Raw genomic sequence first — 25,191 nt, 5'->3', positions numbered from 1 at the left:
CCTGGGAATCCGTATTTCCACAATCAGCAGTAGGAAGTCTCCATTTAAAAACCTCCCTGGCCATCTAGAGGTGCTGATAAATGCGCAGGGTCCTGCAGAGCCTCGGTTCATCAAGAGTCTGGCTTTGATGTTGTGTAATTGTATTTACAGAGGGTGACGTGTGAGTGGCTACTCAGCTATCTTCTCCATCTGTGTACACACACACACACACACACACACACGTGCACAAATACAGCATTCTTATTTCTGTACAATCAGCCTGGAAGTACTGCCCTCTAGTTTACCCAGACTCTGCTATATGTGAATTCCAGTGGGTCTCAGAACCCAGACCAGTGCTGGGCTCGCTGTCTGTCTAGCGCTCACTTGAGAAGCTCGTGGAAAACATTCCAGAGGTTTACTGCAGTAGAGTTAGCTGGTCAGAGCAGGACACTAAATAATCCACATGCGTCTGTTGACAGGGGAATACGCTGTGCCTAATTCCTATGATGGGACGGGATGGGATGCTCTTGAGCAGTTAAAGTGAATGAACCAGAGCAGGGGTACCTGGCTGGTGCACCATAGTGCGTTTATATGGCTCTCGAATTAAGAAGAGTTTCACACTTCTAAAGGTAGTAAGACATAGATGACAGAAACAAAAAAGCCATAGAAAAGAATATGTGACAGAGCCCTGATGTGGCCCACAGAGCCCAAAATATTTGCCACCTGACCCTTGATGAAAAAAGTTTGCCGACCCCTGAACCAGAGCAACATAGATGGAGCTTGGAAATGTAATGTGGAGAGGAAGAAAAGCGAGTTGCAGAACATCAGGCTCAATATAATATGGATTAGATCAAGTCTGACAAACTGCACAAAGTAGAACTATATTTGGGGTACGTGTGTGTGTGTGTGTGTGTGTGTGTGTGTGTGTGTAGTAACAGTATAAAACAATGTCCACACACAATCTAGCTCATGATAGCTATTGTCTCTGGGGAAAGAGAACAGGAAATGAAACTAGGGAGAGGAACACAGGGGATTTCAGCTTCATCTGTAATACTTTATATCTTGAAGAAAAAGGAAGAAGAAAGGAAGGAAGGAAGGAGAAAGAAAGAGAGAAAAAGAAAAAGAAAGAGAATATAAGAATGAGAGAGAGAGAGGAATATATATTTCTTCCCTCCCTCCCTCCCTTCCTTTCTACCCCCCTCCCTTGCTCCACCCATCCACCCATCCACCCACCCACCCATCCACCCATCCACACATCCACCCACCCACCCACCCACCCACCCACCCACCCACCCACCCACCCATCCACCCACCCACCCACCCACCCACCCATCCAACGAGACACTCCTCACTGTAAAGTCTCCTCTTTAGTTCTACGCCCAGGGCTCTGGCTCAGCACAGCTATAAGTGTCTGACGTTGGAATGTGTGATTTCCTGTTGACTCCACTCACCACTGTCACCAGGATACAATAACTTTTATTCTTTATTTTCTAATCATCAATTTCTCAACCTCCTAATTCACAACAACACAAATAACCTTCTCAAAATGTAAATACTGAGGCCCCAAAGGCTTTTGAATGGCATTAGCTATATGTGAATAATTTCTAAGGTCGAAATTGGACTAGTGTGCCATAAATAGGAAATATCTGACACACGTATCATTCATTTCATGCTCACATCTATATTACTCTGCATAATAATTCATTTGTTTAAAATAATGCTTCATTATGTCATAGTCATGACTGACTACTGGTCAGTAAAAAAAAATGTGTGAGTTATGCATTTATCTCTTTTCCTATGGCGTCAACCTCTCTCCATGCATTCTCATGACTCTTCTTAAAAAGGTATGGAATCTCCTTTAACCTCACTGAAGATAATTCCACACAATGCAGAGGGAAACAGGGCCCTAGTAGACCAGCTAAGCAATCTGGGCACGTTTGTATGAGCTCAAGTTCAGGGGCATCTGCAGGAAGTTTCTTACCACCTGCTCTGTAGGACAGCCTTGGGTGCCTTTGCACCGTTCCTCACATTACTGGGCAGGGGGATGTGAAGGCGCCTTTCACCATTAGTCAGAGCACTTTTACAGGTAACACTCTGTTACACCGACATAAACTAAACATGAATGTTTCCTCTGGGATAAATTTTTTGGGAAGGATATATGGAAACCAATAGCTTTGGTGAAGTTATGTTTTTGTACTGTGCATGCACTGGAGTTTGGTCAACTTACAAGCTAAGCTGAAGAAAGACAGGAGCAGGACTGCGGTTGTGCTGAAGTGCGGGGCGCCTGCCGTGTTGCAGTCCACTTTGGAATTCTTGCAGGAACACACTTGTACCCTGAGGTCTGTGATGTTCGTCATGGGTGGTTTCCCTGAATCTGTCACCATGATGGGCAGGTGGTAATTTGCTTTGTTCAGATTTTGAAGAAGGCTTACCAGGGCGTGCGTATCTATTAAGACAAAGGGAGGCCTTCATGAGAGAGGGCTGGACGTTTCCAAATCAAAGAGTGGAGTTTCGGCCACTAAACCCACACAAAACAGGCAGTTTATTCATTTAACTGGAAGAGTGCTTAAATATAAATCCATTAACATCAAATAAAAATAAAGACTCACTTCTTCAGCTGCAGAAGTCACATCTCAAGTTTCTGGCAACCACACATGGCTGGTGGCCACCATACCAGGAAGTGCCAGATAAAACACTCCCAGCATCGAGGAGTTCTATGGTTCAGGGCTATTATAATCAATTTCAAGAGGACCCACTTTTGTGAAGATGACTGAGTACCAAGAACTCCTCCCTGAACATTTATTATACTGATAAAGCCATCTTCACAAAGATCACATGCAACATTTAGAAGAAATAATGTAAAAACCCATGCTCGAATTGTCACATTGTACATCTTAAATATATACAATTTTTATTTGTCAATTAAAGGTCATTAAAGCTGGGAAAAAAAGAAAAAAAAAGAAATTGTCAGCTTAGAGCATTTTTACATAAGAATACAAATTCAAATAATCAAAATACATTTTTGGAACAATAACAAAAATCCACTCACTTTTTAAAAAAAATTAATTTATTTTTTATACAGCAGGTTCTTATTAGTTATCTATTTTATTCATATTAGTGTATTTATGTCGATCCCAATCTCCCAATTCATCCCACCACCACCACCACCCCTGCCACTTTCCCCCGTTGGTGTCCATACGTTTGTTCTCTACATCTGTGTCTCTATTTCTGCCCTGCAAACCGGTTCATCTGTACCATTTTTCTAGGTTCCACATACATGCGTTAATATACGACATTTGTTTTTCTCTTTCTGACTTACTTCACTCTGTATGACAGTCTCTAGGTCCATCCACGTCTCTACAAATGACCCAATTTCGTTCCTTTTTATGGCTGAGTAATATTCCATTTTATATATGTATCACATCTTCTTTATCCATTCGTCTGTCGATGAGCATTTAGGTTGCTTCCATGTCCTGGCTATTGTAAATAGTGCTGCAATGAACATTGGGGTACATGTGTCTTTTTGAATTATAGTTTTCTCTGGGTATATGCCCAGTAGTGGGATTGCTAGATCATATGGTAGCTCTATTTTTAGTTTTTTAAGGAACCTCCATACTGTTCTCCATAGTGGCTGTATCACTACATTCCCACCAACAGTGCAAGAGGTTCCCTTTTCTCCACACCCTCTCCAGCATTTGTTGTTTGTAGATTTTTTGATGATGCTCATTCTAACCGGTGTGAGGTGATACCTCATTGTAGTTCTGAAAAATCCACTTACTCTTAAGGTGGGTAGGTCCCCATGTGTTGCTACGGGGATGGGTTCTATAGTCTAGTCTCTATCAGGCCTCAGCCTGCACCCCTAGGTTTGGGTGGGAATCCATAGCACAATGCACAACCTGGAGACTGGATCTTTAAGCCCACGTTTGGTGGGAATATCTGCGGTTACCCAGGCCACTGGGCAAGCACTCAAAAGTGGCCACCCCACCTGGCACTGTTTTCGGCCTCGGGTTATTTGCTTTTCAATCACTCAGATGACTACGGATTTTTTAAAAAAATAAATTTATTTATTTATTTATTTTTGGCTGCGTCAGGTCTTCATTGCTGCACATGGGCTTTCTCTAATTGTGTTGACTGGGGGCTACTCTTCGTTGTGGTGCGTGGGCTTCTCATTGTGGTGGCTTCTCTTGTTGCAGAGCATGGGCTCTAGGCACGCCGGCTTCAGTAGTTCTGGCATGCGGGCTCACTAGTTGTGGGTCGTGGGCTCTAGAGTGCAGGCTCAGTAGTTGTGGCTCACAGGCTTAGTTGCTCCATGGCATGTGGGATCTTCCTGGACCAGGGCTCGAACCTGTGTTCCCTGCATTGGCAGGCGGATTCTTTTTATTTTTTTAAATTTATTTATTTTTGGCTGTGTTGGGTCTTTGTTGTTGCACGTGAGCTTAGTTGTGTCGAGCGGGGTCTACTCTTCATTGTGGTGCGTGGGCTTCTCATTGCAGTGGTTTCTCTTGTTGCAGAGCACGGGCTCTAGGCACACAGGCTTCAGTAGTTGTGGCACGTGGGCTCAGTAGTTGTGGCACATGGGCTCAGTAGTTGTGGCTTGCGGGCTCTAGAGCGCAGACTCAGTTGTTGTGGCACACGGGCTTAGCTGCTCCGTGGCATGTGGGATCTTCCCAAACCAGGGCTTGAACCTGTGTCCCCTGCACTGGCAGGCGGATTCTTAACCACTGCACCACCAGGGAAGTCCCTTTTTTTTTTTTTCAACTGTTCCTTTCTGGGCATAAACAATGCTAAGTACTCAGAAAAAAATTCTGGGACAAGAAAAAGAATTGAGAAGGTATTTTAACTATTAAATAAAACCAGGAGGGAAAAGAGAGTGTGATGACCCGAAAACAAAAACAGCTGAAGTATTATCCTATCCAGACGGCTACAGCAGCAGAAACAACCAATGTGGATGATGACCCCAGTGAAACGGCAGGTTAACACGAGGAACATTCTCTGATCTCCCGCAAGGAGCGGAGAAACGCTTAAATGAGAAAGTTCCAGCTGGAAAGAACTGGGGATGATTATTCAAATGAGCTACAGTCACAAAAACTAGCAAATAAAACACTAACCCCTCAAACAAGAGAAGGGCTGTTTTAATTAAAAATAATCAGTGTAACAAAATTCATTCTTTAAACAGCAATAAAATAGACAAACAGGCAAAGAGAATCAATGACAAGAGAAAGACACCAATAAAATGAGATATGAGATAAGGCCATAACAATACATGTGACATTTTTTAATAGAAAATTTTATGTATGACTGTACAATACATTTTCAAAACTTCATGAAATGGGTAAGTCCCCATCCCTCTCAAAAACTGTACTGCTGAAGTAAGAACAGGGAGCCCAGCCCTGACTGGGTCAATCGCAGGATAAATTCGCTATTGATGGCAAAGTGTACATAATGTGTGAGTTCCGGTTTGGGGCTTTATTGTGAGGCAAGGTGATCTTAGTAGCGAGTTCACATTTGCCATGGCGGGGGAGGTGGAGGGGGTGTTGTGATACAGGGATACTTGTTAATTCAGTACATTGATATTTCAGTCTTAATAAGGCAGATGATAAAGTTTTAAATTTAAATTTTTAAATTCCACCTGTCCATGTGCAGGGACTGGTAGAAAGGGACACTGTTTGAAAGTTTCATAAATGAGGGACAGGACAGATGGGAGAAGATATCAAAGTCGAAAGTCACAGTCAAGGTCATTTTACAAAGTCAATTCTGAGATCTGCAGCATAAAATGGAAGTTGGAGGATTAGAGGTTAAGACTTTCTGAAGATTCTCATATTGGTGCTTCTTAGGAAAGCAAGCATAGCATGGAAAATCTCTGCAAAGTGCTGGTGAAAATTAAGGTAGTTAAGGGAAACACAGAGGAGAGGCAGCTGAGCCAAGACCCCTGGCTTTTGAAGGCTGAAGACTGGGTGGGTGTGGAGTGTAAAGTACGGGCTGTGTAGTATACAGGGTACAGCATAGAAAAGAGAGGAAGCGAAAGAGAAAACTTTCATGTTTGCATTTCTAAGGAACAGACATTCAATATTTTTACAAATCGTATACAGGTGCTGGTAGGAAAATTGTCAGTATTTGTAATGTGTGAATAGCTTGAAACAAACCATGTGAGGAAACCCGAGAGCATAGAGGAGGCACAGGCTGGGAACAGAAACCACGCCAGGGAAACTAGGCTTCAAAGCTGAAGGGTAACTACAGAATGTTAGGTGGACTTACTGTTGATCTTGGAGATCTTCCAGACTTTATCAGGAACAGTTGGTTTATGGATTTCAAATTTGAAAGGATCTGTATTTGGGTGGAGATCCTTATCTGAAGCTCCCAAAATGACTACGCTGAGGTTTTTGGCGTCATCACAGACCTCCGCTACCGTGGGGTAAATGAAGGGCGCGTTGTCATTCACGTCTTCCAGAGTTATCAGCAAAGTCCCAGTGCCAGTAGCGGGAGGGTTGCCTACAGAGAAAGGGGGGAGATGTTAGCACACAACCGGTACAATGCAGGAGTCGCTGTCCACAGTACCTTTTCCCAACGTGCCAGATGCCCTTACTGTTGTCACCAGGTTTCAAACAGGACGAACAGGGATAGCTTCCATCTTTGTATAAAGTTCAGTGGTTTAAAAAGCTTTTTCGTATGATCTCTAGGTCCATCCACGTTGCTGTGAATGGCATTATTTCACTCTTTTTTTATGGCTGAATAATAGTCCATTGCATCTATATACCACATCTTCTTTATCCATTCATTTTTTTTTGGATTTTTTTTTTAATTTAAAATTCTGACTCTAAGCCTATTGAGTAAAAACAATTGAGTGGCATGGATTTCTCTTTCTAACAGGAGGATGCATGCAGCACAAAAGAGCAAGACTTAAATGTTCAAGATCAAATGGTTTTGGTGGGGGGTGGGGGGTGGGCGGTAGGGGAGAGGGGCACAGATATGAAGAAACCTGTTTGAGACATATGCCCTTAGCGAGAGAGAAAAGAGATTTGATCTTTTTTTTGTTGAATGCCTATATGTGATTTCATGACCCTTTTTTCCCCAGTTATTAATTTCTAGAGGCCTATACCCATAGCGGGAGACAGTACTTTCCTACATTGTCATATTAACTGGAGTCTGACATCAATTCATTAGGTTTTGAATAATTATGGGTTACTGAAGCAAAGTGGAAAGTATCCTGCATGCATATATTCACTTCTAAGTGAAACTTAATATTATTTGGATACAATATTAAAAAGTAAAAACTGATGTTTTCCCCCTGATATCCATTCATCTGTTGAGGGACACTTAGGTTGCTTCCATGTCTTGGCTATTGTAAACAGTGCTGCTATGAACAAAAGGGTGCATGTATTTTTTTGAATTATAGTCTTCTCCAGATATATGCCCAGGAGTGGAATTGCACTTAGATTATCATACTAAGTCATCTATTTTACATTTGGTAGTGTATATATGTCCATGCCACTCTCTCACTTCATCCCAGCTTCCCTTTCCCACCCCACCATGTCCTCAAGTCCATTCTCTACATCTGCGTTTTTATTCCTGTCCGGCCCCTAGATTCATAAGAACCTTTTTTTTTTTTAGATGCCATATATATGTGTTAGCATACGGTATTTGTTTTTCTGTTTTTGACTTACTTCACTCTGTATGACAGACTCTAGGTCCATCCACCTCACTACAAATAACTCAATTTCATTTCTTTTTATGGCTGAGTAATATTCCATTGTATATATGTGCCACATCTTCTTTATCCATTCATCTGTCGATGGACACTTAAGTTGCTTCCATGCCCTGGCTATTGTAAATAGTGCTGCAATAAACATTGGGGTGCATGTGACTTTTTGAATTTTGGTTTTCTCAGGGTATATGCCCAGTAGTGGGATTGCTGGGTCATATGGTAGTTCTATTTTTAGTTTTTTAAGGAACCTCCATGCTGTTCTCCATAGTGGCTGTATCAGTTTACATTCGCACCAGCTGTGCAAGAGGGTACCCTTTTCTCCACACCCTCTCCAGCATTAGTTGTTTGTAGATTTTTTGATGATGGTCATTTTGACTGGTGTGAGGTGACACCTCATTGTGGTTTTGATTTGCATTTCTCTAATGATTAGTGATGTTGAGCATCCTTTCATGTGTTTGTTGGCAACCTGTATGTCTTCTTTGGAGAAATGTCTATTTAGGTCCTCTGCCCATTTCTGGATTGGGTTGTTCATTTTTTTGATATTGACTGGTGACTTATTTGGGAGTGATTTCCATTAGTGGGGAAGAAACAAGCTTGAAGGAAGCTGATCAGTGGTTCATGAAGCATGAGAACAGATACTCTTAAAATTTTTTTTTATTTTAATTTTTAATTGCAGTATAGTTGATTTACAATGTTGTATTAATTTCTGCTGTACAGCAAAGTGATTCAGTTATACATATGTATACATTCTCTTTCACATTCTTTTCCATTGTGGTTTCTCACAGAATTTTGAATATGGTTCCCTGCGCTCTACAGTAGGACCTTGTTGTCTATCCATTCTGTATAGTTTGCGTCTGCTCATCCCAAACTCCCACTCCTTCTCTTCCCCACCCCCCACCCCTGGCAACCACAAGCCTGTTCTCTATGTCTCTGCATCTGGGGAACAGATACTCTTTAGTGGGGCTGGTGGAAATTTAAGTAGATAAACACCCAAAGACAGTTCTAGAGTAAACATTCAAATAAGTATCTGCTAAAATAGGAGCACAACTGTAATTAATCACCAGAAGGATGGCCATTTCTAACGGTGGCAGACCACCAACTTCTGTTGGCTCAAGAGCTCAAAGGAAATGCGTAATTACTTTGAAGTTGGTTTCTCACTGTCAGCTTTAGTAATTTGGTTGAATTTCTTGACTGAAAAAATATTTTTGTTTTTATGGAACTAATTGAACATCTCAGAGGAATCCATTATAATTTTTTCACTCTGAATATAATATGAAGTCATTTGGTACAATGGATGAGAAGGCATTATGAGTATTTGAAATATGGTCGTAAGAATTGGCCTTTCGTGAACTTAATTATACTACTGTCTTCAGTTCCCCATGTGTTATTCCCAGGCCAGGATGGTGATGTCTTTTTCTGAAGTCAAGTAAAATGAGCTTGTTTTTCTTTTGTTGAGAAGGTAAAGACTTGATTCTCAAAATCCTCAGGGAAAGCCTCTGCCAGTTTATATGCACAGGATGGAAAAAAAATCACCATCCAAAATGAAATGTGATTCAATATGTAATGGTTCCTCACGAGCCCCTTGGCTCCAATAGTTCCGGAGGCCCAGGAAATACTGGAGCTTCTAGGTATTCCCTGGCACTCAGCAAAAGTCCCACGGCCCTCCTCTCCCCCTTTCCACCAGCAACCCCAAGCTCCCAAGGGCCCACTCCTAGCTCCAAAGGGATATGGAGCTAGACCTGCACTTGCCCCTCCGGGCAGCTCCTCAGAGGCACCCAGGGCCACATTCTCGGAGGACACATTAAGGCTCAGCGAAAGTCCCACCTCGCAACCTGTGAAGGGATTGCTTGTCTCTGCAAGGGCTTCTGTCTTTAGAGTGTCAGGAGAGGGAAGGGTCCCGAGAGATGAACCACTCCTGTCAGTGGGTCTTAAATTGAACGGGAGGTGGGTTCCCCTTTGGGAATCTGATGAAGGTCATGGTCCTGCCTCCAGGGAAATGCACGTCCGTTCATACCGACGGGTCCGCAGTCACTGGGAGTACTGGAAGTGCAGCCTGGGCTCGGAGCATGTTCAGAGCTGCTGATCTAAAACACCCTGGTTTTAGTTGTTGTGAGGCTGAGGTCAGAGAGTTTGAGGACGGGCTCAGATAAACTCCGTGAGTCTCAGGCCTCCTTCTCTAGAGCAAGGGTTAAACTTCGCTTTCTATGTCTGAACTTGCACTGTGTAGCTTGATTCTTACAGGCTCTCATTTCAACCATGAAAGCAAACTAAAATTCCTAAACCATGATTTGGGGTTATTATTATTTTTTGTATCTTTTTCTTATGAGCTACTTTTTATTGTGGTAATATATATATATAACATTTACCATTTTAACCGTTTACAAAATTAATTAACTAATTTATTTTTGGTTGCACTGGGTCTTCTCTAGTGGCAGCAAGCGGGGGCTACTCTTCGTTGCGGCGCGTGGGCTTCTCATTGCGTTGGCTTCTCTTGTTGTGGAGCACGGGCTCTAGGTACGTGGGCTCAGTAGTTGTGGCTCACAGGCTCTAGAGCACAAGCTCAGTAGTTGTGGCGCACGGGCTTAGTTGCTCCGTGGCATGTGGGATCTTCCCACGCCAGGGCTCGAACCCGTGTTCCCTGCGTTGGCAGGCGGATTCTTAACCACTGTGCCACCAGGGAAGTCCCCATTTTAACCATTTTTAAGTGTACAGTTCAATGGCATTGAGTACATCCCCACTGTGCAACCATCACCACTATCCGTCTTGAGAACTTTTTCATCTTCCCCACCTGAAACTCTGCCCCCGTTAAACGACAACTCTCTCTTCCTCCCCACAGCCTTCAAATCTTGGTGGGTCATTCATTTTGTTTCAAGCTTTCATGCTGCCAAACAATGGCTTGACATGGGTGAAACGGTCACCATTTTCTTTCCTGGATCTGAATGAGTGAATCTGTTCCATCAAGAGGACTGTGCCTTGAAGACCACAGAGATGCTCTGACATCGTGAAGTTGTGCTCTGGACCACTGCTTGCTCCCATTTCTGGATTCGTCGTTCCCACTCGGCACTGACAGCTTGTAATACCTCACACATTGATCAGGACAGGAACAAATTGATCCTGCCGCTTGATTTTGAACCAAGACAATTTAACTTGTACTTCTTCACTGTGGTGGTGGTAACTTCCTCATGAGACGGTCGAGTTGGTGTCCTGTGCTCAGTGCCAGCTGTCCCGGCCAAACCCTCAGTCTGGTTGGTTCAGCATTTGATGCTTGGACTTCTGTGTTCTAGGTTTATTTGGGGGCAGAGCTGTGCGTTTTCTAAGAGAAGCAGGATCATGTGACTAATGAAAGTGAGCATTTATGGAGAGAAGCTGAACCCCGGCTGTTAATCAGAGTAAGAAAAGTTCAAGCAAACCAGAGAGGTTGCTGTTTTGAGCCCGTGGGGTTCTACCTTCCAATTTTCCGTCATTTTTTCTGAAGAGGAAACTGGGGTTCAGAAAGATTAAGTAACTTGTCCAAGGCTCTGTAGCATTGGTGCTGTGTCACCTGTTTGAGGGCTGTGGCCTATAAGACACAGTGTTCCCATGCAGTGCACACTTTGGGAGCTCTAGCAAGGGAGCGGAATGACTGGTGATTGTAGCACAACCCACCATCTGTGCCAGACTCATCTGTGGAGCTCAAAGTTTAGGTATTTTGCTGCTTGTGGTTGGCATCAAATCAAGTATTGGTATAAAGGGTAAAAAACAATCTCTGTGCTTTCGTTACTTAAGTGACCAACAATACATTGCTTTTTGTTGAAGGTGGGCGGAGCTAAGGCCTGTACCCAAGGAAACATGTCACACGTGGGTCTCCTGGCACTGCTTTGATGCTGTGGGTGGATGTAATGAGAAGCAGGGCCAGGTTTTTCTGTTTGTTTGTTTGTTTTTTTAATTATGGGAATGTTATTTTATTCAGAACCCTGACCAAACAGGATTTCCACTTACCCAAAAAAACACTGAAATTTTCTGATATGTTCCATTATTCAGAAGATATATATTTACATATATATATATATACACACACACACATATATATGATGTGCATGATATAACAGACAAAAACAGTGTGATTCTAATTAAAAGATATATATGATTAGGAAAAAGATTAGAAAGAAATATATCAAAGCCTAAATAATGATTATCTCTCCAGGTAATTAACATTAAAATAATACTTTTCTCTTTTCAATCTCCTTTAATAATAACCATGATTACCATAATAATCAGAAACAGAAATGTAAACTCAAAAGCTAAACAGGGATTTAAAAATATTTTTTTCCAATTCCTCTTTCTTTCCTCTAATTGTTTTTACAAAGAATTGATATTTAGTAAATTCACAGCGTTCTGCAACTACTACCACCATCTAATTTTAGAACATTTCCATCACCCCAAAAAGAAACCTCGGGCGCATTTGTACTGACTCTTCATACCTACTTCCAGTATTAGACAACCACTAATCTACTTTCTTTTTCTATAGATTTGTGTTTTCTGCACATTTCTATAAATGGCATCATACAACATAGCCTTCTGTGTCCGGCTTTTTTCACTTAGCATGATGTTTTTGAGGTTCATCCATGTTATAGCAAGAATCAGTACTTCACTCCTTTTTATAGCTGGATAATATTCCATTCAGCCGATGGACCACATTTTGTTTATCCATTCACTAGCTAACGGACATTTGGGTTGTTTCTACTTTTTGTCTGTTATGAATAATGCTGCTATGAACATGTGCATACAAGGGACCAGATTTTCACATGCTACAATGTCCCTAGACTAGTAAGATAAGACCCCAGTGCATCTCCTCAAGAGAGTCCCCTTAGAAGAATAGGGTCCCTGGTCTTTCCACATTTGGCTGGGCTGGCTTCATATGCAGAGAAGGTTGAATCTCAGCAAGAACTTTCAGAAGCTAGCTCTGAGAAGTAAAGGAAGGTAGTAAATTTTTCTAGTCACCGGGCCTAGAGGCGTGTAGCATGTGTCTTACCTTGGGAACCGTGACTTTTGTTTGGGGAATAGTGTGCACAGTGAGGTTGCCTGCTTGAAGAATAAAATGCAGGAAGAGAAAGTGAGAGGAGGGAAAGACAGGAAGCTCATTTCTGAGCTCCACGGGCTCTGAGCATCAGGACTGTTCTCCGTCACCATCCTATTATAATAGGTACCTGGTACCTACCTACCTGGTAGGCTTTTGTGAATGTGTGTGGTGAAGGAAAATGCAGTGTTTGTCATAAGTTGCCACACAAGGAGAATGGGTGGCTCATGCTCAAAAAGCCTACGGTCCCCTGGTTGAGTTTTGAATTAATTTAGGTTGATTTGAAAAAGCTAAGGATGTGTTGCTCTTTCCATGCATGTAATCATATGTGTTTGTATTTCCATACGTTTCCTTCTATTCTGAGAAAGTGTCCTCCTTTCCCCCACCTAGGGCAGAAACAAGGGTGTGTGTGGGATGGGGTCTGTGGAACTGGGGCTCAGAGTAGGGAGTCCACACCAGGAACAAGGAGGGAGGCCTCAGCTGGGTGCCTTAGGAAAGCCTGAGGCCTAAACTCTGGGAGGGAAATCAGGAGGATGGGCCAATTCATAAGTAACCACAGTTCAGATGTGGCCCCTGACTGAAGGCTGGGCACCCCTGCTAGATTCTGAGGCCTGTCTGTCAGGGCAGAATGCTTGGGTGGGGCAAGCTACTCCCCACAAGTTCCTTCCACATTTCTGGGCATCTGTTGAACCTTAGCTAAGCAGCTGTGAGCAAATAAATGTCACCCTTCTTATTTCATGTGAACAGGGCTCTAAGCTATCTTTACCTTTGCTCAGAAATGGGAGTGAACCAGGATTCTTCTCTGTATGGTCCCCCTTCGTATTGCTTAGTTCATCCCTGTGTTCTATTTACTATGGTTTGCAGGATCAGTATTTTACAGATCTTTTTTTTTTGGCATGTGCCCTGTAAGCCAAGAATCTCATCGCATTTTAATTCATAAGCATTTTTTATTGCTTTGTTAATAGAGCTCTTACCAATCTCATTTTATATTTTGAAAACATTTAATAGTAAACCAACCAAAAACCTGGTAGAAAATAGATTTGCAAACTATGCCAGGTTTCCACGGGTGATACTCGATGTAGGGCTGAGGCAATTATTCATATAATTCAGACTCAAAAATTCTTTTGGAGGAGAAATAATCTGAAACCCGAACTGTTTAAAAAAAAAATTCCACCTTTTGGCTTTTTTTATTTCCATTTTACGGACTTTAAAGAAAAGGCCAAAGTAGGGGAATAGTTGATTTGAAGGCCATGTTTAAACATGACAGTTTTATTTTATTCATTCAGCCAATAATTATTTATTGGGGCTCTGCCCTGTGTCTTACTGGATATGCACAAAAATCAACCATACAGGGTGCCTGTTCTTGAAATGTTAGCAGTGTGGCAGGAACAGATATGTAAACAGATGCAGGATAACGCTTTTTTTTGTTTTTTTGTTTTTTGAGGATAGCGCTTTAAGCGTGGGAAGAGACGTGAGGATAAAATGTCACGGGAGCTTGCGACATGGAATAATTAACTGGCTGGGGACAGTTCCAAAGGCTCCATGAAGATGTGGCTTAGAAGCGAGAATACTTTGTGTAGCTGTAGAAGGTTGTTCTAGACAGAGGGAATCGTGTGACTATTTTGTGGGAATAAGTTTTCGTAGACTTTTAAGCAGGATGCTGGCTTTGATAAGAGCAGGGGATGCTGGAGGCAGGGAAAGGAGAGGGCTTGAGTGAGGAGAGAGGGCACAGGAGGACCAGCTGGGCGGCCAGTGCAGTAACGCGGACTGACGATGGGGGACGAGGTGAGGGCAGCCAGGGTGCAAGAGCAGAGGCTGGATTCAGGGGGCTGGATAGACAGTGAGAGCTGCACTGGGAGCGATGGGGCAGGAGCCTCAGTGGGGATGGGGTTCCAGCTTGGGGACCGTGCAGGTGGTGATGCTATTACCCAAGCTGGGGAAGAGGGAATACCAAGGAGTACAAGCTAAGAGACCCCTCGGCAGGACGAACTGAGCTGGCATAGATGGGCATTGCAGACGGTATTTTAATGCCGGAGTCAGCTTTTCTCCCCAATAACGTTTGAAAACATTATGTTTAAGATGGTTGATTTGGCTGGTCAGCGTGGAAATGCCCTGCTGTCAGGTAGATGAAGGGTGGCTTAAGTCTCCCCACTCAGACAGAAGCTCCGTGAATGGATACCCATGTCGAGGGCGGCATTTTCTGGCTAATTCTCTGATTTAGAGCACTACTCCGAGTGGAGGGCTCTTCAGCCCGTCCCTGCTCTAGAAAAATGCCCAGACCACCACGAGGGTGGTCGTCAGATGGCTTGTCATAGTTTGCTTCAGACACTGTTGATGCTGCAATGATAAGTTTAGAAAAATCAGTCCATAACTCAGCTCAAGTGGGTTGACTTAAATATTTAAGTTTTACAACATTAAAGTCCTTACAAAGCACCAGGAATTCTGCATTCCTGATTTCCCATCCTTGTAACAACTCAGCAGGGCAGGTGGCGCTATCCTCACTCTGCAGGTGGGGAAACAGGCTGAGAGGGCCTAAGTCTCATACTGACGGTGGCACAGTGAAGTTGGGGAGCTGGCCCATTCCGAGGGCTAGTAGAGCACCAGGCCCCAGTCGCTCTGTGGAGTGTACTTGCTGCCTACAGATGGCTCTGATCACAGCCTTTCTATTACCAGATCTCAAGAGCTCTTTTATCGGGCCATTTTGTCAGTGACAAAATTGTAGCTAGTATTCTCAGCGTGATTGATATTTTACTGGTACTTGAAATAACAAGGAATGATCACTGGGCCTTCAATTTATTTTTCTTCCTCAATTACTATAACAGCTGAGATAAGGGGTGCTAAACTGGCTTAATTGGGTTGCCATCATAACTAATGGCTTGATTTTATCCAAACTAGCATCTTTTAAGTAGAATTAATCTAAGTAATTTGACTATATCCCCTAAGCAGTCTTGGTTGATCTACACAAAGAGGCATCTTTTTGAAGTTCAGGTCCCTGTCATCCCCAGTTTGGGGGCTGTTGTTATCCTGTGGTTTAGTGGTCATTTCACTATGGGGCCGAATAACTTTTTTTCTCTTTTAATCAATTTAAAGGTATTTTGCACAATATTTCAATTTAGAATCACTTTGCGTTATCAGAACGTCTATTATATAGGAGACTGAAGGAAAAGACAGGTTAGGACCTGAGATATCTTAGCTTATGAAAAATCATTATCTTAGTCTATTCCATTTTAATTTTACAGCTATTATGCTTGGTTCTCTATCTGGGTCTTCTTGGTAACCCACAGCACATTTTTCACCGACAGACTCAAACGTACTTTACACAAGTTGCTAAGTTATGAAAACATGCTGCTGAATTTAGCGATAGCTGGGCTTGTTTTTATGCTATCATTCCCTCATTCTTTTCAGTGAAAATAGATGGGGATGTGACGCTTGACAATCGCATAAAGCCTTCATATGGATGCTAGAGACAGCACGCGTTTCCTGGTTCAAACTATTTCGTACGCACCAAGCCTTAGTAAGAACTAAGAGGGATAATTTTTTTCTTTTTTCTTTAAACTCGCTGCATAGCCTGGGTGCTGGGAGCAAGGGCACTTGAACTTCCTGAAGCAGAGTATTTGTCTTTGGCATTTGGAGTCACAATTTAGAACTTCTCTGAGGGCGTAAGAGCCATTCAATAGCAATCATGGAATGCTGAACCCTACACAGTTTCAGAACAGGAGGAGGAGTGAAAGATGAGGTTACAGGTGAGAAGGAGGTAGGAAGACCAGCCTGATAGAACTCCTGAGCAGAAGGCAGTAAGCCAAGAAGCACCAGCCGGCTATGCCTTCCTGCCCATGGCCATCTCCAGTGGGATTCCAGAACTCTTACAAGAAACTGCTTGTGGCAGTTTTCGGCCCACATAAGACAGTGAGGCTAACACTTGACCTTTCTGGCGATTACCTGAGCAGCAACGAAAATCACACTGGGATTTGCCCGGTGCTAATTGCTGCTGCTTTGCCCCCCTGTCAGCACATCCCCAAAGGGATGCCACCTGACTGCATTCCTGAATGTCGTCTCTCCATCTTGGTATTTTCCTTAACAGTCATTTTTTTTCCCCCTTTCTTAACATATGCCGGAAATTCTGTGTTCGTTTAAGTCTTTAATGAAGGAGTTCCTGTACCCTGAAGGCACTAATCTGGACCACATAAGATAAGTGATGATATTCGTTTCGAAAGGTAAACTGCTCGCCAACACGGAAAGTCACACCATATCATCTGTAGGATGAAAGGCTTTACTGTGCCAATCATTCAACCACAGCCATCTCTGCTTTAGCAAAACAAAAGCATTTCGCTTATAATAAAACAATGTTGTTAGGTAATTTATAGCTCATTAAAACCGATAACAGTTTACGAAAAGTGCCTTGTACGTCCTTGAGAGTGCTGTGGGTTACAACCCAGCCTCTATCTCTAGGGAGTGATTAGTGTCTTTCCCTCCCCGCATCATCCATAACCCGGGCATTATCAATATTACTGTGAAGCGCGATTCTGGAATCTATATAGACTTGCTTTGGGGCCCCCCACAAGCAAACAGGTCCAAAGAATTTTTAATTTCTATTAACTCAGAACAGATTTCCAGCCCTGTATCTGACTATTTTTTTTACATTCCTCCATTCTGATATCACAGTTTCTAGTCTCTAAGAGGTACCTAAAAAGTATATTCTCTTTCTGTGCTGCCTCACCACTGTTCTGAACTGAATAAGTAGAGCTGTGTGTAGCAGCTATGATGGGGTCACTTCGCTTTTTGCCAAGTGTTGCAGGGACTGCAGAGCGCATGCTTCACCTTGTTCTCTCTGCAGACATCCTGTCATTCACCCCTGCTGGCAGTTCTGCCACCCGCCCACCCCCAGCAGCTGGGGACTGTCCTTCCTTAGAATGACAAGATGCTGAGAGTCTAGCTTTAGGGTAACAGATACTTAGAGAGCACATGAGTGGTCACAGCCTCCTGGGGAAGGCACAGTGGACCAGGGACACGCTCTCTGTGTAGCCATATATATTTTTTTTCTTAAGTTGTATTGAAATATAGAAACTTTCATGTTTCCACAAATACACAGCTTGAAGAAACTTCACAATCTGAACACACCCATGTAGTTAGCCCAGTATATACAAGATCAAGAAACTCCTCCACAGTTCCTTAAAACGCTAAAAATAGAGCTACTGTAGGCATATATCTGGAGAAAACCATAATTCGAAAAGACACATGGCACCCCAATGTTCACTGCAGCACTATGTACAGTGGCCAGGACATGGAAGCAACCTAAACGTCCATCAACAGATGAATGGATAAGGAAGATGTGGTACATATTTACAAAGGAGTATTACTCAGCCATAAAAAGGAATGAAATAATGCCATTTGCAGCAACATGGATGGACCTAGAGATTATCATACTAAGTGAAGTCAGACAGAGAAAGACAAACATCATATGATATCATTCATATGTGGAATCTAATTTTAAAAAATGATACAAATGAACTTATTTACAAAACAGAAAGAGGCTTACGGATATCGAAAACAAACTTACGGTTACGAAAGGGGAAAGCAAGGGGAGGGATAAATGAGGAGTTTGGGATTAACAGATAGACACTATCATATATGAAATACATAAACAACAAGGACTTACTATATAACACAAGGAGCTACACTTAATATTTTGAAATGACCTACAAGGGAAAAGAATCTGAAAAAGAATATATATATTCTTTTATAGCTATATATATAGTTATTTACAACATTGTATATCAACTATACTTCAATTAAAAAAAGAGCCCTTCCACAACGTAATCTGGAAGCATGGATTAGTTTCGCCCGTTTGACCTTCATATAAATGGAATCATTCCATGTGCGATCTTCTGCTTCAGCCTTCTTTTTGCTCAATGTCACGTTTGCAAGATTCATTCGTGTTGCTGTGAATAGCTGCACATCATTCTTTCTCAGCGCTGTACAGACCCAACTGTGTGAATGTTCCACCATTTATTTATTCTACTTTTGTTGGGCATTTGGACAGTTTCCAGTTTTGAGCTATCATGAATAGTGCTGTTATTTACATTCTGGCATATAGGGGTTCTGGTGAACAGATACACATACTTCCGTTGGATGTACAGCTAGGCACATAATTCCTGGATCATAGGGGATGCATATGTTCACCCTTCGTTGATACTTGCAGTTTCCAGAGTGGTTGTACCAGTTTACACTTCTCGCAGCTGGATATGAGAGTTCTAATGATTTCATAGCCTTGCCGACACTTGGCATCTTCCATCTTTTCACTTCAGTCATTTTGAAGGTGTGCTGAGTATTGAATTTCATTGCATTTCCTTGATCAATTTGTATTTTAGTTTGTATTTGGATAGTTTAATTTTTATTTCCTTGATGAATGAAGTTGAGCATCTCTTCATATGTTTATTGGCATTTGTATATCCTCTGTTGTGAATACCTGTTCAAGTCCCTTACCCATTCCTCTTTGAGTGGTGCCTTTTGCATATAGATTGTAGGATTCCTTTATAATATAAATACCTCCTACCTTGTGGGTTACCTTTTTACATTCTTGATGGTATAATCTGATGAACTGAAGTTCTTAATTTTAATATAATATATCATTTTTTCCCTTTTGTCGTTAGTACTTTTGTGTCCTGTTTAAAAAAACTTTGCCTATGCCAAGGACATCAATATGTTCTAATATGTTTTTCTCTAAAAGATGTATTATTTTACCTTCCACATTTTGACCTGTAACATATTTAGAATTGGTTATTATATATGGTATAAGAGAGGGGTCAGGATAATTCTTTTCATATGTGTGAAACCCAGCACTATTTATTGAAAAGACCATGCTTTCTCATCTGCACTACCATGTTGTCCTTGTCATAATCAGGGACTGTATATGTGTGGATTTGTTTCTGAACTCCCTATTCTATTTCATTGGCCATTTTTTTCTATCTTTGAGCAAACACCACACAGTTTGAATTATTATAGTTTTCTTTTTTTAAAAAAATTGTTTATTTATTCATTATTTTTGGCTGTGTTGGGTCTCTGTTTTTGCATGCGGGCTTTCTCTAGTTGCAGCAACCGGGGGCTGCTCTTTGTTGCGGTGCGCGGGCTTCTCATTGCAGTGGCTTCTCTTGTTGCAGAGCATGGGCTCTAGGCGTGTGGACTTCAGTAGTTGTGGTGCATGGCCTTAGTTGCTCCGCAGCATGCGGGATCTTCCCGGACCAGGGCTAGAACCCGTGTCCCCTGCACTGGCAGGCAGATTCTTAACCACTGCAGCACCAGGGAAGTCCCTGAATTATTATAGTTTTCTAATAGGTCTGGATATATGGTAGTGTCAGTCTTCCAACTTATTCTTCAAGATTTCCTTGGCTATTTTTAGCCCCTTGTATTTCCATATGAATTTTATAATCTGTTTCTTCCCCTTCTTCTCAAAACAAAAACCTGGGATATTGCTTGGTATTGCATTGAATCCTTTAGGCCCATTTGGAGAGAATTGACATTTTAATAGCATTGAGTCTCCTAATCCATGGATATGGTATAGGTCTCTATTTACACAGGATTAAAAACTCTTAGTAGTGTTTTGTAGTTTTCAATATAGTCTTTGTGCTGTGTCCTCACGTGGTGAAGGAAGTCTCTGGGATCTCTTCTATAAGGGAATTAATCCCGTTCATGAAGGCTTCCATCCCCATGGACCTCCCAAAGGCCCTACCTCCAAATACCAGCACACTGGGGATTAGATTTCAACATGTGAATTTTGGGGGAGACACAAATATTCAATCTATAGCATCAGCCATCCCATCCTCCAATCCCTCATACCTTCAAAATCTGGCAAATGTCTTAAAGAGAGAATGGTTGTGTGTTTAAGGTAAGTTTGCTTGCTTTGTTAGGTCTTTGTTTCAGTGAGACCCCAGGAGATATTATTCTGCCCTTTAAAAGGCATTTATTTATAACCATGTGCTTAAGAGCCCTCAGGTTTTCACTCTGTCACACCAGCCACATGACCGTTACAAGTGTTTCTCATTTCTTTCTTTCCATCCTGGGCCCTGCCTGGGTCAGGCCTGATCCTCACCCAGAATCTAAAACAGCCCCAGAGAGAAAAAAATGGCTGGTGGCCCTACACTCTTTTTAGAATGGTTCTTTCTTCTTTCCTATTTTAGTTTTTAGTTGAGTTAGGCTTCATTGCTTCTGCAGCTCTCTGATGCCTTTACAATTAAGACTTTTGTAATGTATCCAGATTTTTCTAGTTTTTGCAGTGGGGACATTGGTCTACTACAACCTACAATAAAGTTCCCATGGCCATATATTTTATTGACATGTTTTGGCATAAATTCCTGAGTTGACTCCTTGCTTGGAGAAAATCAATTTATTTTGCTTTAGTTTCCCTCGTGTTGTATGACAATAATTCCTTATTCTTTCATTCCATCAAATACATTGAATTTCTATAAAATTAATAAACTCAAATGCTTACTTTGTATAACATTGAGCCATCAGTTAGTACTATTAACTTTGATCTAACAGCACTTACTGTTGGTTTTTCCTGGTTAACCATAATATCTAGAGATAAGTTTTCAGTGAGTGACAAAAACGAGCCTTTAAACAAAAGTTACTCTGATTTATGAGGTCTTTGAAAATTTATTCTCTTTGCGCTAAGTCTTTTGGGCCTTATTCAAGATTATCATCTCTAATGATGATTCTATATAGTAATGCCAACTTGTTTTTTATTTATCATTCCATCTTCAGGGATATTTCTATCCTTTGGAAACATCTGTGACATCAGATTTGGATTTCCTTGTCTGATATTAGTATTAACAGAGTTAGATAAGAAATAGATTTCAAACTGCATTATTTCTTGAGGACCATTCTCGGCTGTATTCTTTCCTGTCTATAACCCCATTGGGGTGGGACTGACATTTACTGAACATTTAATATTGCTTTTGATGGAGAGTGTAGAGGGCACAGCACTTCATTTTCTCACTACAACCTCGTAAGTAGAAATTATCTTCCTCATTTTGTAGAAGTATTATAGAAACTGAGCCTCAGAATCTATCAGCAGCTTGCCCTGTCGCACCTGGAGAGAAGACTCCTGTTTCCGGCAAAAATTAAAGTGTATTTCATTTCTAGTTTTTTGGATGAATAATTGCATAAAATATTTTATAAGGCAATGGTAACTAAACTATTTGCTGGGTTTCAAACTTCCTTCATGGTGTTCTTAGCTGAGAATTTTCTCTACAAGTACAGATACTTTTATGTACTAGAGAACTCTGAAATCATTACTTTAGCTGATCTATAATTGATACTTTTTGTTTGAAAAGCATTTTAAAATTCTTGGCTTTTTGTCCTCCACTGTTGATGTCCTTAGCACTCCTGTCTAGACCTATTCCTTCCACAAAACTTATCTGTTCTGATGGCGACAATCTCTTGCATTGTGACTCCCTGAGTAAAACCTCCTGGCCTCTATTTCAGGCCCACGTTGCAGTGCCTCATGGGATCATCTCAACATCCACCCCATAAGGACAACATGGGAACAATCCTTTGAAACCAGTTCCATTTCTATTAATGGACTAGATTTCTCACTAGAAATGTTCGTATTGCCATTCTCTCTTTCATATTGAGTATGGGTTGTTTTCAAAGCCTTGTTTTGTCCATCCAAATGTTTTCTAGATTCATCCTTTCTAGCTTGTTTCTGTTGCCAACAGGCATACCTTGACCCCTTCAACTAAGATACCTGCTATGTCTTACAATGTTTCCCAGCTCCAGACTCACTCCACCCAAACGACTTCCACTGCTTCTCTTACCTTGATTTCTGCACAGCTTTCTAATGCCTCCTTGCCTCCTGTCTCATCATGCTCTGATTGATCTTCTACACCACCACAGGGGTTATCTTTCTACAGTACAGCGTTTATTCTTGAGGAGTTTGATAACCAGATCAAACTCCTTGGCATAGCATATGGAGCGTTTCATGATCTATTTTATGATCTATTCCACATATACATGAGTGCCTGCTCTAAGTCAGGCACTGTGATAAGAGCTGGGCATTCCACACAAGACCTAGTAACCTTATCTCTGTAAACATGGAGCCTCCAGTAACGCCGACCAATGTTTAAGTGTCTCACATAACCACCTTCTTTCAGGCTTCTAGTAGAATGCCTTCCCTTTTCTCAACCTATCCTTCATCACTCGGTTTAGAGATCCCCTCAACCAAGAAGCTCCCCGTGACCACCTCTGAGGCTGGATGAGGGGCTCCTCTGGGCTTAGTTCCAGTAGGACAGTTGTGACAGTGTATTGCCACCTTCTGTTTGCTAGCCTAACTTGCCAAGTAACTCGTTAGCTCACTGAGCACAAGGACAATGTATTATTCATCTTTGAGTCTCCAGGACCAAGCACAGTGTCTGGTCCAGCTCTCTGTTGATGAATGTCCATGTGCTATTTCATCATGTCAGTTTCCTCCTCAAGAACTTATGGGATCCTTTGGGTGCCTGCTCTATCAGATGACTTGCCCAGATTTTGAGATGTCTTGAAGATATGACTTTCCGGTATACATCCAAATAGGTTTCTACATATGTACTCACAGTGGATGTAACCCTTCTCTTTCCTTTTCTTACCTCCCATGCCACACTCCCTTTTAATTTTGACTCCTCTGCTCTATGCCCTCAGGTACCCTGACCTCCTGACCCTGCCATTTATCCAAATCCTGTCTTTCAAGGCCAGACTCAAAGGTTGACTTTACTGTGAAACCCGCTCTGCCTACTGGGTGCCACACTGATCACTCACTTCTTAGACACGTGCTCTCCTACTTGGTTTTGTGTAAGTACCCAGCCTCTGAGAATTCTTAGTTCACCCATTATTGGGTAATGAAGGCACATATAAAGAACCCTATAAAAATATTCATTTTGATATATATATAGGACTCAAAACCGAATCTTCAGCTATGAACAGCTGACTTTTAGGAATTACAGGGAGAGCAAAACTTCTTGTGTGATTGACACAGTAGACATCTTAGCTTAACATACCCAGAAACCGACTCTGATTCCCCCTATCTCAGCCAATGGCAAATCCTGTTAGCTCTGTGTCCGAAATATATAGAGTATCTCCAGAATCTGATCTCTTCTCATCCCCTACTCTATTACCGGTCCAAGCTACCATCTTTCCTAGGTTGCCCTCAGTCTCCTAAGAGGTGTCCCTACTTCTGTCCTTGTCTCCTATGTCTGATCTCAACAGAGCAGAATGATCACGGCACTTTGAACTGTACTCAGAACTTGGCTATGGTAACCCATTTCAACATAAAGTAGAAGCCAAGGGTTGTACAGAGGCCCACGTGACCCTACATGATCCGCATCCCCATCCCCTTCATGTACCACTGCCCTCTCTGCTCCAGCCCCCAGCCTCCTTGCTCTTCCCTTAGATTGCTTCAGGGGCCCCATCCCCACTTTCTTCATGTTTTTGCTCAATGTCACTTCCTCAGTGAGCCTCTCACGGCTGTCTGGTTCAAACTGTAGCATCCTTTCATTTGCTATCTTTTTCCTGTTTCATACATAAATAGTATACTTTCTTTTTTTTCTGAATAGTATGTATTTTACTCAATTTCCTTCCGTTCTCCATGACTGTGTCAGCTGCACGAGGACAGTGATTTTTGTTTGTTCACGACTGTATCCCCAGTGTCTGGAACAGAGTCTGAGTTGTGGATACTGCATTATTAGCTTTTGAACGAACAGCAATTGTTCCGCGCTTATGAAGCTACCAGCTGAGGGGACCTGATGTCTTTCCGTGGTGCATATCATAAAAGGAAAAAAGCTGAGGGAACAATTCAATTGTCAGGGTCGGTGATGTCCTCTGGGACTTCCTTTCAACTTGCATTAGGTAAAAAAACCCTCCTTGTAGATGACAACATGACACCAAGATGAAGGACATCCATGTGGCTTCCTAGCCTTGGCGCCTACTTGAGACGGAGCACAGTGAGCTCACTGCTCTGACCCTTAACTAGACAAAGACTCAGGAATTCCAGGACTTGGGGATTTTACTGACTCACGTGTGTTTACACATTTGCTTTCCCTGCCCCCCACCCACATTTAATTCTTCCCAAGCACACCTTTAGGTATATCAGAAGAAATGTAAAAATATATTTAAAACTGAAAAGTATTCACTTATTGGCATTTAAAAAATTACTCACCACTGTCGATTGCCAGGAAGAGGGCAGTGTACACGCTGTTATGGACGAATGGGGACTCGCGGTCCAGCACAGCAGTGGTGTCAACAGTCCCGTTGATGGGGTTGATATTCAGCCAGCCTGCTGGGTCCTTGTAAACAGAATACCTGAAAAAAAAAAATCCCCAAATAACGTCAGATTACATTCAAAATAGATTCAAGAAATGTTCAAGGAGTACTGGGCACAAGCTCCCAGGGTAGCTGCCGGATAATTCTTAATACAAATCCACAAACA

At 42.1% G+C, this 25,191-nt stretch overlaps 1 protein-coding gene across 2 annotated transcripts in view; it reads right to left on the bottom strand.

Annotated features, from left to right (window-relative positions):
- CDH13 (cadherin 13) overlaps positions 1-25,191 on the bottom strand; it is a 749,080-nt gene that overhangs the window by 5,782 nt on the left and 718,107 nt on the right. For both annotated transcript variants that reach the window (XM_022583077.3, XM_089902463.1), the window contains exons 10-12: positions 24,922-25,064; positions 6,235-6,468; positions 2,207-2,425 (exon numbers count right to left, since the gene is read on the bottom strand). In XM_022583077.3, coding sequence (XP_022438785.1) covers positions 2,207-2,425; positions 6,235-6,468; positions 24,922-25,064 — 596 coding nt within the window. The remainder of the gene's footprint in view (positions 1-2,206; positions 2,426-6,234; positions 6,469-24,921; positions 25,065-25,191) is intronic.

This window comes from Delphinapterus leucas, chromosome 20 (genome assembly GCF_059928025.1).
Source record: "Delphinapterus leucas isolate spDelLeu-1000000601 "Yukka" chromosome 20, BTC_Dleu_Yukka2, whole genome shotgun sequence".
Lineage (NCBI taxonomy): Eukaryota > Metazoa > Chordata > Mammalia > Artiodactyla > Monodontidae > Delphinapterus > Delphinapterus leucas.
This window is presented reverse-complemented; position numbering and strand designations above follow the sequence as displayed.